This window comes from Salvelinus fontinalis, chromosome 11, assembly GCF_029448725.1.
Source record: "Salvelinus fontinalis isolate EN_2023a chromosome 11, ASM2944872v1, whole genome shotgun sequence".
Taxonomy (NCBI): Eukaryota; Metazoa; Chordata; class Actinopteri; order Salmoniformes; family Salmonidae; genus Salvelinus; species Salvelinus fontinalis.
The window spans coordinates 37,203,955-37,220,629 of NC_074675.1; the positions used below are offsets into that span (position 1 = coordinate 37,203,955).

Genomic DNA, 16,675 nt, shown 5'->3' on the forward strand with positions numbered 1-16,675 from the left:
ATACGATATCATAACCGCCATCGATAAGAGACAATACTGTGCAGCTGTATTCATCGATCTGGCCACGGCTTTCGACTCTTTCAATCACCACATTCTTATTGGCGGACTCAACAGCCTTGGTTTCTCAAATGACTGCCTCGCCTGTTTCACCAACTACTTCTCAGACAGAGTTCAGTGTGTCAAATCGGAGGGCCTGTTGTCCGGACCTCTGGCAGTCTCTATGGGGGTGCCACAAGGTTCAATCCTTGGCCCAATCCTTGCACCAGGAACAGTGAAATGCTTTTTCAAGAAGCAGCTCAAAATCACGTCTGTAGCTGTGTGTAAATCAATAGCTTTAGCTGTGTGGAAATGTGTCATTGTCCATCTCTCCAATCCATTTTTTTCTCCCTCTCTCCTTCCACAGATCTTCTTCATAGAGTCGCTGTGTGACGACCCAGAGATCATTGCTGAGAATATCAAAGTATGTTTCTGTTTCTATTAAATGTACTGCTCTTGCCTGTGAGTGTGTGTGTCTGTGTGTACTGATCTCTCTCTCGTGTGTGTGTGTGTGTGTGTGTGTGTGTGTGTGTGTGTGTGTGTGTGTGTGTGTGTGTGTGTGTGTGTGTGTGTGTGTGTGTGTGTGTGTGTGTGTGTGTGTGTGTGTGTGTGTGTGTGTGTGTGTGTGTGTGTGCAGCAAGTGAAGCTGAGCAGTCCAGACTACGCGGGTTGTGATAAAGAGGAGGCGGTCGCTGACTTCCTCAAGAGGATTGAGTGTTACAAAGTTACATACATATCCCTGAACGACGAGAAGGACAGGTAACGCATACACACACACACACACACACACAGGACTCTGACACCTCTCTCCCCCTCCTCTTTCTCTCCTCTTTCTCCTCCCCTCTAGGAGTTTGTCGTATATTAAGATCTTCAACATAGGCAGCAGGAATCTAGTGGATTGTGTAAAGGGATCTAACATCTCTCTCCCTGCTCCTCCCCTCCCCCATTTATTTTTCTCCCCCCTCCCATCCTCTCTCCCCTCTTCCAGGAGTCTGTCATATATAAAGATCTTCAACGTTGGCAGCAGGTATCTGGTGAACCGTGTGCAGGACCACATCCAGAGTCGTATTGTTTATTACCTGATGAACATACATGTAGCGCCGCGGTTCATCTACCTGACCCGCCACGGAGAGAGTGAACTCAACCTTGTGGGACGCATTGGAGGAGACTCTGGCCTGTCCCTACGCGGTAACAAGGTAGGAGGCTGGTCTGTCCCCAGAAGGAAACAAGGTAGGAGGCTGGTCTGTAAACAAGGTAGAGTCTGGAGTCAGTCCCTAGGAGGAACCCGGGTAGGAGACTGGTCTGTCCTCAGTAGGAAACAAGGCCGGAGACTCTGGTCTGTCCCCAGGAGGAAACAAGGTAAGAGGCTGGTCTGTAACCAAGGTGGGAGTCTGGGTTCGGTCCCTAGGAGGAAACCGGGTAGGAGACTGGTCTGTCCCCAGGAGGAAACAATGCCAGAGACTCGGGTCTGTCCCCAGGAGGAAACAAGGCAGGATACTGGTCTATCCACAGGAGGAAGCAACGTGACGTGACGGTCCCCAGTCCGGGGCCTCCGGCGAGGGAACATAGAGCTGGCTCAATACGTCCTGGCTGGATGCCCATTCTATCCCGGCAAATGCGAGGAGCTGGAATAGAGCGCACCGGGATAAGAATGCGAACTGGAGACACCGTGCGCATCTCTGCATAACACGGTGCCTGACCAGTTACACGCTCCCCACGGCAAGCACGAGGAGTTGGCTCAGGTCTCCAACCTGACTCAACCTGATGCCAATACCCTCGTGTGCCTCCCCGCAAAAAAATTATTGGGGCTGCCTCTCGCGCTTCCGTGCTAGTTGTGTCCCCTCATATCGTCGCCGTTCCTCCTGCGCTGTTTCTACCTGCCTCCATGGCAGAGTCCTGTCCCCTCGGTACTTCTCCTCGTAGTATCGCCGTTCCGCATTTGCTGACTCTGTCTCCTCCTTAGAAAGGCGATACTCTCCCGGCTGTGTCCAGGGTCCTGCTCCATCCAGTATCTCCTCCCAGGTCCATTTCCCCATTAAATGTTGCTCCTCCTTTTCACACTGCTTGGTCCTTTTTTGGTGGGTTCTTCTGTCACATTCGTCGTATTGAGGAGAGCAAGGCGCCGCGTGATATGAATACATACTTCTTTTAATGAAGAATAAACACTTAACAAAGTAACAAAACGAACGTGAAGCTATATAACCGAGTGCTGACAGGCAACTACACATAGACAAGAAACCAAAATGGAAAATGGCAACCTAAATAGGATCCCCAATCAGAGACAACGATAAACAGCTGTCTCTGATTGGGAACCAATTCAGGCCACCATTGACCTACAATATGCCTAGACTAACAAACACCCCATGACATACAAAACCCTAGACAAGACAAACAAGCATACCCAGCCTCGTCACACCCTGACCTGACCAAAATAATACAGAAAGCATAGATAACTAAGGTCAGGGCGTGACAACAATATAGTTGGGAAGACATGTTCGATGTACCGATTCCATGGCACATGGTTTATGAACTGATACACAAAACAATGCTTGATTCAAAAAGTTTTTCAATTTAAATGATTATACCAAATTCTTGCCAATGGCATGTTATATATATGGGGGATACCACCATCCCAGCTCTGCAGATTTTGCTGCGAAGGGACAGAATCATTAGATCATTTGTTTTGGTACGTGGCTTGTTGTGTGCATATGTGGCTTGTTTTTTGTCGAAGGCTCAGGAATGGCTGAAGAGTTGCAACATTTACCTGGAGCGAATTCTGCAAAGGTCACTGGGTGATTTAAAAAGTCATAGTCACTCGATCAATAATATAATACAACATTTTCTCTTTTATTTAGAATCAGTAGAATCTTTGAGACTAGAAAGGTTCAGAATTTTTGTGAAACTGCACAGTTGAAAAATATATGGCAAATAGAAATCAAAACTGGATGGTGTTCACAGATAGATGGGAGGGGTTGAGTGGAGCTGAAGGATGGGACTAAAATCAAACAAAAGATAACTATTGTAACATATATACTGTGTCCGTAAGATGTATATAGTATGTATAAGCCTAACACGGAACTAAACCGGCTGCGTGCGTGCGCCATTGTGCGAAATCGTGCATACATGTATTTTGTCCCCCCACACCAAACGCGATCACGACACGCAGGTTAATATTATGTATAATATTGAAACAAACTCTGAACCAATTATATTAATTTGGGGACAGGTTGAAAAGCATTAAACATTTATGGCAATATAGCTAGCTAGCTTGCACTTGCTTGCTAATTTGTCCTATTTAGCTAGATTGCTGTTGCTAGCTAATTTGTCCTGGGATATAAACAGGAGTTCTTATTTTACCTGAAATGCACAAGGTCCTCTACTCCACCAATTAATCCACACATAAAACAGTCAACCGAATCGTTTCTAGTCATCTCTCATCTTTCCGGGCTTTTTCTTCTTTTGACTTTATATTGCGATTGGCAACTTTCATAAATGAGGTGCATTACCGCCACTGACCTCATTCATCTCCAGTCACCCACGTGGGTAAAACCAATGAGGAGATGGCACATGGCTACCTGCTTCTATAAACCAATGAGTAGATGGGAGAGGCAGGACTTGCAGCGCGATCTGCATCAGAAATAGAACTGACTTCTATTTTAGCCCTTGGCAACGCAGACGCTCGTTGGCGCGCGCGAGCAATGTGGGGGAAATAATTGAATAATATAGATTTCTACATTTATTTTGCAACGCTCACGCATGCAACGAGAGTGGTGTAGTCAGCCTGTAAGTGTTGTTGTCCATTAGTTTACTCCAATTAGGGGAAAAATATATACACAGTCAGTCAACCACGTACCCTCTCACTGTAAACCATTCAGTGTTGTTGTTTATGCATGTAGCTAGTGAGCTAAGCTGAAGCATTAGCAATGTCTTTCAAAAGAAGACAACAAACAAATGTGGAAATTCTGGAGATTTTTTTTAAATTCTGACAATGAGTCAGAGTATGAAAGTCAGGAATCAGATTCTGACTGAGTGAGGAGCTGCCCCCCAACCTTGTAGCCATTGAGAACCCTGAATCTGAATTTCCCTTGTCCACTGACGAAGTCCCAGGTCCCTTTGAAGATGCTGGTGGTGATGGAGGCATACCAACAGTGGATGAAGTACAGGAGTTCTGTGGTAGCTGGAAGGCCACCAGTCATTTCACCCCTCCTGGCCCTGCTGTTTGCTTTGGCGAGTCCCAGTCTGGAGTGCAACGCCCCTTTCCATTTCCAACTGAGGCAGAGTGCTTCAAGTTGTTTCTGACAGAGGAGCTGGTGGGAGACATAGTAGAGACCAATCGCTATGCCTTGGAGCTACAGAATAAGAGAGAGCCAGGAGTGGGGGACAACCACAATTAGTGAAATGTATACATTCCTGGTGACAGTAAAGACTGCTTTCTAGTTCTGCTGCTATGACTGCATTTCATCAACGCTACTACCATCCTAAATGACCCGTTATACAAAATAAGAAATGTTAACAGCTGGCAGTAAAGTGGCATGACAAACGAGACGTCCATGTCCTCTACACTGTCCATACAGCAACCATGTCGGCCACAGGGAAGGTGGACCACCTGACGGGAGAGAGAAACAAACGTCCATGTCCTCTTCACTGTCCATACAGCAACCATGTCGGCCACAGGGAAGGTGGACCACCTGACGGGAGAGAGAAACAAACCAGACAGAGAACCATCAAACCAGACTGCGTGCTCGACTATTACCATAAAATGGGGGCAGTGACATGATAAACAGCTTTGTGGAATGCACTCAGAAAACGACCAAGTGGTATAAGATATTTTTCCAGGGTAGCGTCAAAATACAACATGCCAATACTTCTGACGCATTTAGCATTGTTTTACAGAACTAATAGAATAATGTAACTAGCTACATAAGCACGATTGAATATAACACCATAAAAGGTGAGTAACATGAGTAATGTTACCTAGCGTGTCCGCGGTTATAAGGAATATACACAAATATATTATGCTCCATTCACACAGTGAGCTACAGTAGAAACGGTATAACACGACACAATAACGCAATTAGGCACTTACTTTGATAGAAACGCAGTCTTGATTTGAAGATGGGTCTCTGTAGTGACGCTTCTAGCACTGAGACGCTGTGCCACTTGGGAGTCATAAGGCCAAGGTAGCTTCGAAATACAACACAAGCTAATACTTCCCTGACGCAATTAGCATTGTTTTCCAGAGCTAATAGGAGAATGTAGCTAGATACCTAAGCATTGAGTTTAAGGACATTACATCAAAGTTGGATCAGCCTGTAGTGTGGTTTTCCACTTTAATTTTGAGTGTGACTCCAAATCCAGACCTCCATGGGTTGATAAATTTGATTTCCATTGATCATTTTTGTGTGATTTTGTTGTCAGCACATTCAACTATGCAGTGTATATTTACCCCCAAAAATATGGGGAATTGGAAATGATGCAGAGAATTACATTGATGGAAGTGACAATCGATCTGCAATATTAAAGCTGATCTACCCACTAAGAAACAATATTTTAAAAAGTAGGATACTGGTCTGTCCCTAGGAGGAAACAAGGTAAGATATTGGGGTCTGTCCCGAGGAGGAAACAAGGTAAGATATTGTGGTCTGTCCCGAGGAGGAAACAAGGTAGTGTGGTGTGTGTAGTTTGCCAGTGCTCTAGGAAGGTACATGCGTAGCCAGTGTATCAGTCCAAATGTGTGTGTGTGTGTGTGTGTGTGTGTGTGTGTGTGTGTGTGTGTGTGTGTGTGTGTGTGTGTGTGTGTGTGTGTGTGTGTGTGTGTGTGTGTGTGTGTGTGTGTGTGTGTGTGTGTGTGTGTGTGTGTGTGTGTGTGTAGTTTGTTAGTGCTCTAGGACAGGGTTTCCCAACCCCCAGACGTTCCACATTTTTGTTTTAACCCTAAACTGGCATACTTGATTCAATTAGTCAAAGACTTGCTGAAAAAAAAGTGAAACATCCAGGTTGGGAAACCCAGATCTCTAAATCCCTGTGTATCAGAGATCTAAAGGTGTGTTTTTGCATACCTGCGTGCATGTGTGTTTGTGTAGTTTGCCAGTGCTCTAGGAGGGTACATGCGTAACCAGCAGTGGAGGCTCCTCAGAGGAGAAAGGGGAGGACCATCCCCTTTTCATAAAAAACATAAATATTGATACACTTAAAAAGTTATCCTTTTTAGATAAAGCTACACTAAATATATTCACGTCACCAAATAATTGATAAAAAAACTGTTTGCCATGAAGTTCTACTGTACAGTAGCCTCAACAGCACTCTGTAGGGTAGCACCATTGTATAGCCGGAGGACAGCTAGTTTCTATCTTCTTCTGGGTACATTGACTTCAATACAAACGGAAGAAGCTCATGGTTCTCACTCCCCTCCATAGACTTACACAGTAATTCTGACAACTTCCGGAAGATGTCGAATCAAAATCAAATAGAGGGTGTACATGTGCTTATTTTTGTCCTGTTTCACACATGTACAAATGTGTAAACTATAAAAGTGTGTGTTGTGAAATGTAAATGTGTTTTTTGAATATCCCACTCACCCTGAGACACCCTTAGAGAGTGGGTTCACAGCCAAGGATCAGCAATTGCTGACGACTCTGGAGCAATTAGAGCTAAGTGCCTTGGCAAGGGCAGATCGACAGATTTTTCATCTAGACAGATTTTTCATCGAGACAGACTTTTCATCTAGACAGATTTTTCACCTTTTAGGGTTAAAACAAAAATGTCTGGTGTGGCCCGCATAACCAGTGTATCAGAGATCTAAAGTGTGTGTGTGTGCGTGCGTGTGTGTAGTTTGCCAGTGCTCTAGGAGGGTACATACGTAGCCAGTGTATCAGAGATTTGAAGGTGTGGACCAGCCACATGAAGAGAACCATCCAGACAGCTGAGGGTCTGGGAGTCCCCTACGAACAGTGGAAGGCCCTCAACGAGATAGACGCAGTAAGTATGTGTGTGTGTGTGTGTGTGTGTGTGTGTGTGTGTGTGTGTGTGTGTGTGTGTGTGTGTGTGTGTGTGTGTGTGTGTGTGTGTGTGTGTGTGTGTGTGTGTGTGTGTGTGTGTGTGTGTGTGTGTGTGTGTGTGTACCAAGCAAAAGAGCAGTAACTGCTCATAGAGTGAAACTGAGAAGAATTACTTAAAAGTTGTTTTATTGTCCAGCAAAACGAATTGTAGGGAGATCATTGGAGATGTGGTTATCAGTTGTCTTACTATGAGGTTATTTTTTATTCATATTAACCCTGACCTCTAACATGACCTTTGACCCTAGATGGCAGTCACTGCCTTCTAGCTTGGTATACTCACTGGAAAATGTTCTTCTTTTTTTTGACACAAACTTGTGTTGATATATGTCTGTCATCTAGTTTGATACTTGTATTAGCAAAGAACAAGAAATTATACCAAGGTAAACCGTAGACACTGCAGCCCAAAACTCAGTGAAAGCAAGGTAAAAGGCAGTAACTGATGTGAGTGATGGCAGTTAATGTCTATTTCCTTGGTTTCACTAACTTTTTGCCGTTACTGCAAACACGACCCCCCATTTTCTTCACATTACAATGGAGGCAGGACATTTTTCCACATGATATAACATGTATTTAATGTATACAAAATGTAAACACATTTTTGACCAAATGTGCAGTTACTGCTCTTCTTCTTGGTAGGACAGTATAACCCTCTCCTCTGTCTTATCTGTCAGGTTGTGTGTGTGTGTGTGTGTGTGTGTGTGTATATATGTGTGAGAGAGAGACCCTCTCCCCTGTCCTGTGTGTCAGGGTGTGTGTAACCTCTTTGTTGTTGTGTGTGTGTGTGTACCTCTCTTCTTTCCTGTTTGTCAGGAGGGGGTGGGGTGTATGTGTAACCTCTCTGTCCTGTATGTCAGGGTGTGTGTGAGGAGATGACCTATGAGGAGATCCAAGACCACTACCCAGAAGAGTTTGCACTGAGAGACCAAAACAAGTACCGTTACCGCTACCCCAAGGGAGAGGTGAGGAGTGAGAGTATAATGTTTCTATACCATGTGTATGCTGTGTGTGTGTACAACGTGTATATAATGTGTATACTGTGTATAGTAATGTGTATACCGTGTTTGGACTTCTTGGCGTAACTGTTAAGGTGTTGGCTTGACAGTTGCTGGATCCAGGTTTGACTCCCAGTCGGGACTACTTCCCGAATTCGCTACAATAAACTTCCATTGTCGGTTTCGTTGATACTGACTCTAATTGACAACATTTTAGCTATAACTCCTGAGTCCATTGAAAAGGATCAGCTTGAGCAAAGTAAGGTGTAGAATCACTGATCTACAAATAATATCCCCAGCAAAATACAAAAGTACTCTAATTTTGAAAGCGTTCCACAGGGATGCTTGCCCTGTGCGTCCCACAGCTGGGTAAAGTTGTCTGGATGTCCTTTAGGTGGTAGACCATTCTTGATACACACAGGAATCTGGTGACCGTGAAGAACCCAGCAACATTGCAGTTCTTGACACAAACTGGTTGCACCTACCACCATGCCCCGTTCAAAGACATGTTTTTTATCTTTCCCATTCACCCTTTGAATGGCACACATACACATTCCATGTCTCAAATGCCTCAAGATTAAAAATCCTTCATTATTAACCTGTTTCCTCCCCTTAATTGAGAGGATTTAATAAATAAGGGATACGCGTTTTCACCTGGATTCACCTGGTCAGTCTATGTCATGGAAAGAGCAGGTATTCTTAATGATTTGTAGACTCAGTGAATATAATGTGTGTCAAATGTGTGTTTTTCAGTCCTATTTGTATTTATTATGGATCCCCAATAGCTGTTGCCAAGGCAGTGAAATGGGCTACTTTCTCATGTGAATTAATGAGGAGCACACCTCAATTGAAACTGTTGTTAGAAAATCATTTTAAATTGACAAGTTGAAACATAGCCTATTAGCGTGCCTTGGTTTGAGGCCAGCGCACGTTAACTGTTCTGTTGAGTCACAATCACATTTTGGAAGTGTGAGTGCAATCTAACATCATGCACATAAAAAAACTCCCTCTGGGGTGACAGAGATATTTGGAACTCACGCATGTAAGGGAAGTCCCCCCCAATTGTACAAAATAACATGGCAACTTATTGGCACCGAGCGCAGCATATACACGATGGACAAGTACACTAGTTCTGGCCCGCTTTCATCCAAAGCTGATGGCAAATGCCATGCTGCAAATGAGCTGTGTAACACTCCAAAATTCCTATAGTGGGCGAGTGTGTTCTATCTAAATTTTTCATAGGCTTTATGTAACGCAAGTCAAAACCCAAGAGTCAAATTTTGAGATTTTGAAAGTTTTGGCAAAAACGTATCACCCCCTTAAAAAAGTGCTTTCTGGACCGTTTTTTGAAATTCTTTCAAGTTTTTTGTCAATTACACATGTGTAAGAACTATATGAAAATACTTTTTTCAAATTTTATTAACATAATCTTTTTTGATTTTTTTTTTTGAACTTTAGGTATATGTTTTGTACATTTGGAATGTGATTTCATAGGAAGTCAAAAGTCAAAAGTCAAAAATGTCAAAAATTTGGAAAAAACATATCACCCCCTTTAAAAAAGTGCTTTCTGGACCGTTTTTTGAAATTCTTTCGAGTTTTATGGCAATTACACATGTGTAAGAACTGTATGAAAATACATTAGTCACATTTTATTATCATAATTTTTTGTAAATGTTTATTTGAACTTAACCTGTCTAGGATCAGCGTGGCGCTAGCGGCACCCCCCCCCCCCCCCCCCACTGAAAAACCAGTGCCGCGAAATTCAAAAAAAATATTTTTTAAAAATATTTAACTTTCACACATTAAAGTCCAATACAGCTAATGAAAGACACAGATCTTGTGAATCCAGTCAACATTTCCGATTTTTAAAATGTTTTACAGGGAAGACACAATATGTAAAGATGTACATCTATTACCTAAAAACACATTAGCATAATCCACCATCTTTTATTTGTCCACCAACACCAGTAGCCATCACCAATTCGGCTAAACTAAGATATTTATAGCCCCTAACCAACAAAAAAACTCATTAGATGACAGTCTGATAACATATTTATGGTATGGGATAGGTTTTGTTGGAAAAAAGTGCATATTTCAGGTAGATGGCATAGGTTACAATTGCACCCACCATCACAAATGGACTAGAATAATTACAATGAGCAACGTGTTTACCTAACTACTAATCATCAAACATTTCGTAAAAATACACAGCATACACGAATCGAAAGACACAGATCCTGTGAATACAGACAATATTTCAGATTTTCTAAGTGTCTTACAGCGAAAACACAATAAATCGTTATATTAGCTTAGCACATAGCAATTAGCAGCCCAGCATTGATTCTAGCCAAAGTGAGCGATAAAAGTCAACATCGCCAAAAGATATTAATTTTTTCACTAACCTTCTCAGAATTCTTCCGATGACACTCCTGTAACATCACATTACAACATGCATATACAGTTTGATCGAAAATGTTTATATTTAGCCACCAAAATCATGGTTAGACAATGTGAAATGTAGACAAGCTGGTAAAGAAAAAGTCCTTGCGCCACTTAGACAGTGATCTACTCTTATACATAAATACTCATAAACGTGACTAAAAAATATAGGGTGGACAGGGATTGATAGACAATTTAATTCTTAATACAATTGCGTTATTACATTTTTTAATTTATCCTTACTTTTCAATACAGTTTGCGCCAAGCGAAGCTACGTCAAAAAACATGGCGTCCTAAGCCACTAAAATGTTTCGACAGAAACACGATTTATCATAATAAAAATGTCCTACCTTGAGCTGTTCTTCCATCAGTATCTTGGGCAAAGGATCCTTTCTTGGGAGGAATTGTCTTTTGGTGGAAAGCTGTCCTCTTGCCATGTGAAAATGCCAACTGCGTTCGGGATGAACTGAAAGCGTGTCCACCTATTCACAGCGTTAAAGAAATAAATGTCCCAAAATCGCACTAAACGGCTATAAATTGCTATAAAACGCTTTAAATTAACTACCTTATGATGTTTTTAACTCCTATAACGAGTGAAAAGATGACCGGAGAAATATAACAGGCTAAACTAACGCTTGGAACAGGAGAGGGTCGGTGTCCTCCACGCGCGTTACGCAGCAAGAAAAGACTTGCTAGCTACAGGTTTTTTTCATTTGTAGTGCCTGTGAACGCGCAATCGACCCCATTGGAATCGTCATCACGTAAAGGCATCCAGGGGAAGACGTAAGAAGTGTCCGTATAGTCATAGCAATGACAGTGCCCTTTTAACTGACTTCAGAAGAGTGGCCAACATTTCTCAAATCTGACTCCATGTCAGGGAAATTGCTGTAGAATGGGCTCTGTTCCACTTAGAGACAAAATTTCAACTCCTATAGAAACTATAGACTGTTTTCTATCCAATAATAATAATAATATGCATATTGTACGATCAAGGATTTTGTGGGAAGCCGTTTCAAAAATTAGCCAAATTAGCATAAATAGTCTAAACAGCGCCCCCATCCCCAACAGGTTAAGCAATATGTTTTGTGCATTTGGAATATGATTTCATAGGAAGTCAAAAGTCAAAAGTCAAAAATGTCAAAAATTTGGAAAAAACGTGTCACCCCCTTTAAAAAAGTGCTTTCTGCACCGTTTTTCGAAATTCTTTCGAGTTTTATGGCAATTACACATGTGTAAGAACTGTATGAAAATACATTAGTCACATTTTATTATCATCATTTTTTGTAAATGTTTATTTGAACTTAAGCAATATGTTTTGTGCATTTGGAATATGATTTCATAGGAAGTCAAAAGTCAAAAGTCAAAAATGTCAAAAATTTGGAAAAAACGTGTCACCCCCTTTAAAAAGGTGCTTTCTGGACCGTTTTTCAAAATTCTTTCGATTTTTAGGTCAATTACACATGTATAAGAACTGTATGAAGATACTTTAGTCACATTTTATTATCATAATTTTTTTTGAAATGTTTACTTGTCCTTAAGGAATATGTTTTGTGCATTTGGAATATGATTTCATAGGAAGTCAAAAGTCAAAAGTCAAAAATGTGAATAAATTAGAAAAAACTTATCAACCCCTTTAAAAAAGTGCTTTTTTGGATTTCATAGTCAAAAATAACATTTTGTTTTTAAAAGGCCAAAATTAAGCATTTAAAACGGTTTTGAAAAATGACGCCTGGTACCGAAAACATGAAACATAGAATATTTTTGGACTTTTTTTGGAAACCTCCTTAAATCACTCAGGCCGGACCCCCATTGACTCGAGAAGAAAAAACAAAACAAAAATTCCAGAAGAAAAAACATAGAATATTTTCTGACTTTTTTTGAAAACCTCCATAAATCACTCAGGCCAGCACCCATTGATTTTTGCCCGTAGAATAGTGCTCCCAGAGCGGGTATGGAATTCTGGATGCCCCCTAAAAGCAATTTCAACCATGGCACCTGGTAACCCAAAAAATGAAACAGAATTTTTTGACTTTTTTTGGAAACCTCCTTAAATCACTCAGGCCGGACCCCCATTGACACGAGAAGAAAAAACAAAACAAAAATTCCAGAAGAAAAAACATAGAATATTTTCTGACTTTTTTTGAAAACCTCCATAAATCACTCAGGCCAGCACACATTGATTTTTGCCCGTAAATAGTGCTCCCAGAGCGGGCATGGAATTCTGGATGCCCCCTAAAAGCAATTTCAACCATGGCACCTGGTAACCCAAAAAAAATACCAGGTGCACGAAAAGTTTGGACTTAGAATATTTTTTGAGTTTTTTGGAAAAACTCCATAAATCACTCAGGCCATTGACTCGAGAAGAAAAAACATAAAATATTTTTAAGAAAAAACAGAATATTTTCTGACTTTTTTTGAAAACCTCCATAAATCACTCAGGCCAGCACCCATTGTTTTTTGCCCGTAGTATAGTGCTCCCAGAGCGGGTATGGAAGTCTGGATGCCCCTAAAAGCATTTAAGGCTCTGTGTGTGTGTGTGTGTGTGTGTGTGTGTGAGCTTTTCTTTGACATCTGGTTAGAGAAATGACTGATTTACACTTCATGAGGGTTGCCTAATCACACACTTAAAGTTTTGGAAAGATCTGACTTTTTTAACCCTTTGAAACAGCACCTATGACCCCATTTTAAGGCACTTCCGGTTGGCACAGGAAGCTTTAAGTAAACACCTATCCTGATCGGGGTATGCTTTTATAGAATCCTGAGTTTTAAGTCTATACGTTAAGAACTGACTGATTTACATAGGGTTGAATGCACTATATATCACAAACTGCTGGTTGGCTATGGCAAAACACTTTTAGGGTGAATTTATCACTTCCGGTTGCTCCAGGAAGCTTAGAATCAACACAGGTAGACCTCATAGTGGCCTGATGGACTGACATCAAAGACAGGTTCATAAGACATTCATAACCCACATAGGGTTTATTTAAAGAATGCACGTTACATTTGCATATGATTCAACAGTGAAAAACATCACATCATATTGCAAACATAACACAGTGTTACATTTGCAATATGATGTGTTGAATCATATTGCAAACATAACACAGTGTTGCATTTGCAATATGATGTGGTGAATCATATTGCAAACATAACACACAGTGTTACATTTGTAATATGATGTGTTGAATCATATTGCAAACATAACACACACTGTTACATTTGCAATATGTTGTGTTGATTCATATTGCAAATGTAACGCGCATTCTTTAAATACTTTAGAAATACAAAATTGAACATCCTGATGACCTCAGGATGGCCGGCCAGTGTTAGTGGTTCCTCTCCATCGCTCGTTGCGTGAAAATTTCATCATGTCGATTTTGCTGATGGTACCCCCGCGTTGAAACATATTGCAATTGTACAAAAGTCAACTAGCAAGTCGGTGTCCATCAGCCAATTGGATGTTTTCAGACACCAAACTGATACCATCTGACACCAAACTCACTTTTTCCAACTCCTTTAGAAGCCAACTATAACATATTTCAGAGCAGGCCCAAAATTCACAGCGCCTTCCATTTAAACCATAATAAACCAAATAATACGTAGTTATGTTCTAGCTGCGGGTCCAATTTTCACATTATGTTTAGCCCTATGTGAGGCGACCTCGAATCCCAAGTTTCGGCTCGATAGGTCAATCGGTGCCCGAGCAAAACCCTAATTGGTGCTGAAAATCCACTGTTTTCATTGCCTTGCTACGGGGTCCTTGAATGAGCAATCAAACAGGCTCGTTGGGGTCTGTCTTTATGGGCCGAGCCGGTTTCAACGCACCTAGTCTTGAGACTCTGAGACTTTTCTAAATGTCGTCCATTTCGTTGAGCTGAAATGAATTGAAAACATAGCAAATACACGAGGCTGTTTATCGGTCCGAGAACCTTCTAGAGCCACATAAATCACCGTGCACAATCGACCTGAGGTCTAGAACAGGTTTGTAAACTTTCAGAACTCTAGGTCTGACGGTTCTTTAAAAGTTTAAACAAAAGTAACTACTACATGCACTGTCTGCCTCTTAGCCCCTCAGTGTGTCCCTCCATCATTTCTGTTGATTGTGTATTTTTTTTTTTTTTGAAATCTGATGGGATAAATGACTGATTTACAGTTCAGGAGGGTTGTCTATTCACATATATGAAGTTTTGGAAATATTTTACCTTTTTGACCCTTCAAAACAGCCCATTTGACACCAATTATGGCACTTCCGGTTGGCACAGGAAGGTGAAAATAAACACATATACTCACTGGAGTATGCTGCTTGAGAATCCTGAATTTTAAGTCTATATGTTAAAATTTGACTGATTTACATAGGGCTGAATGCACTATTTCTCTCAAACTGCAGGTTGGCTATTGCAAACACTTTTAGGGTGATTTAACCACTTCCGGTTGCTCCAGGAAGCTTAGAATCGACACAGGTAGACCTCATGGTGGCCTGATGGACTGACATCAAAGACAGGTTCATAAGACAATCATAACCCACATAGGCTTTAGGTTGAATTTAGAGGTGCAGTCAATGTATTCCAATGGGGAGACATTTCATTTTAAACTATTTCATGTAAACACCTTCTTTTAACTGTGAAGGGTAAATGCCACAAGGTCAGGGTTAGGCTTGCACAGATCGGGAGGACCTTAGGATTGTTCCTGAGGTGAAATTGTGCTTCTAACCTTAACGGTTCTCTCTCTGTGTCCCAAAAGCAAATAAAATTGACATTGAGGTCAAAGGGTCATTTGTGTCCGTTCTCTTGTAACGGTCGCTGCGCTCAGACCGAGCGAGCTACGGTCAAGCGGGGCGTCTCGTTGAACTCGGCACGGCCTAGAGATAATAGGAATGCCATTGTCGGCTCTGTGTGTCTTTAAGCACCGTACTTTTTCACTCCCTCCTTGCTTTGTGTGTGTGTGTGTGTGAGAGAGAGCTTTCCTTTGACATCTGCTTAGAGAAATGACTAATTTACAGTTCATGAGGGTTGTCTAATCACACAATTGAAGTTTTGAAAAGTTCTGACCTTTTTAACCCTTCGAAACAGAACCATGACTCCATTTTAAGGCACTTCCGGTTGGCACAGGAAGCTATAGTTAAACACATATCTTGACTTGGGTATGCTGTTACAGAATCCTGAATTTTAAGTCTATACGTTAAGAATTGACTGATCTACATAGGGTTGAATGCAGTGATTTTTCAAAATTGCAAGTCATGTATATCAGGACATCTTTTAGGGTGATTTAACCACTTCCGGTTGCTCCAGGAAGCTTAGAATTAACACAGGTAGACCTCATAGTGGCCTGATGGACTGACATCAAAGACAGGTTCATAAGACATTCATAACCCACATAGGCTTCAGGTTGAATCTAGAGGTGCAGTCAATGTATTCCTATGGGGCGAAATGTCATTGTAAACTGTTTGATGTAAACGCCTTCTTTTAACTGTGAAGGGTTAATGCCACAAGGTAAAGGTTAGGCTTGCACAGATCGGGAGGACCTTAGGATTGTTCCTGAGGTGAAAATGTGCTTCTAACCTTAACGGTTCTCTCTCTGTGTCCCAAAAGCAAATGAAATTGACATTGAGGTCAAAGGGTCATTTGGGTCCGTTTTCTTGTAACAGTCGCTGCGCTCAGACCGAGCGAGCTACGGTCAAGCGGGGCGTCTCGTTGAACTCGGCACGACCTGGAGATAATAGTAATGCCATTGCAGGCTTTGTGTGTTGTTAAGCACCGTACTTTTTCACTCCATCACTGTTTTTGTGTGTGAGAGAGCTTTCCTTTGACATCTGCTTAGAGAAATTACTGATTTACAGTTCATGTGGGTTGTCTATACACACAAATTAAGTTTTGAAAAGTTCTGACCTTTTTAACCCTTCGAAACAGAACCATGACTCCATTTTAAGGCACTTCCGGTTGGCACAGGAAGCTATAGTTAAACACATATCTTGACTGGGGTATGTTGTTACAGAATCCTGAGTTTTAAGTCTATACGTTAAGAATTGACTGATCTACATAGGGTTGAATGCAGTGATTTTTCAAAATTGCAAGTCATGTATATCAGGATATCTTTTAGGCTGATTTAACCACTTCCGGTTGCTCCAGGAAGCTTAGAATTAACAGAGGCAGA

General features: G+C 41.5%; 1 protein-coding gene across 4 annotated transcripts in view; it reads left to right on the forward strand.

Moving 5' to 3' along the window:
* The window catches only part of LOC129865656 (6-phosphofructo-2-kinase/fructose-2,6-bisphosphatase-like), a 97,771-nt gene that overhangs the window by 57,358 nt on the left and 23,738 nt on the right, over positions 1-16,675 (forward strand). For all 4 annotated transcript variants that reach the window (XM_055938602.1, XM_055938603.1, XM_055938601.1 and 1 more), the window contains exons 6-10: positions 404-460; positions 674-795; positions 1,025-1,232; positions 6,868-7,014; positions 7,949-8,053. In XM_055938602.1, the coding sequence (XP_055794577.1) occupies positions 404-460; positions 674-795; positions 1,025-1,232; positions 6,868-7,014; positions 7,949-8,053 (639 nt within the window). The remainder of the gene's footprint in view (positions 1-403; positions 461-673; positions 796-1,024; positions 1,233-6,867; positions 7,015-7,948; positions 8,054-16,675) is intronic.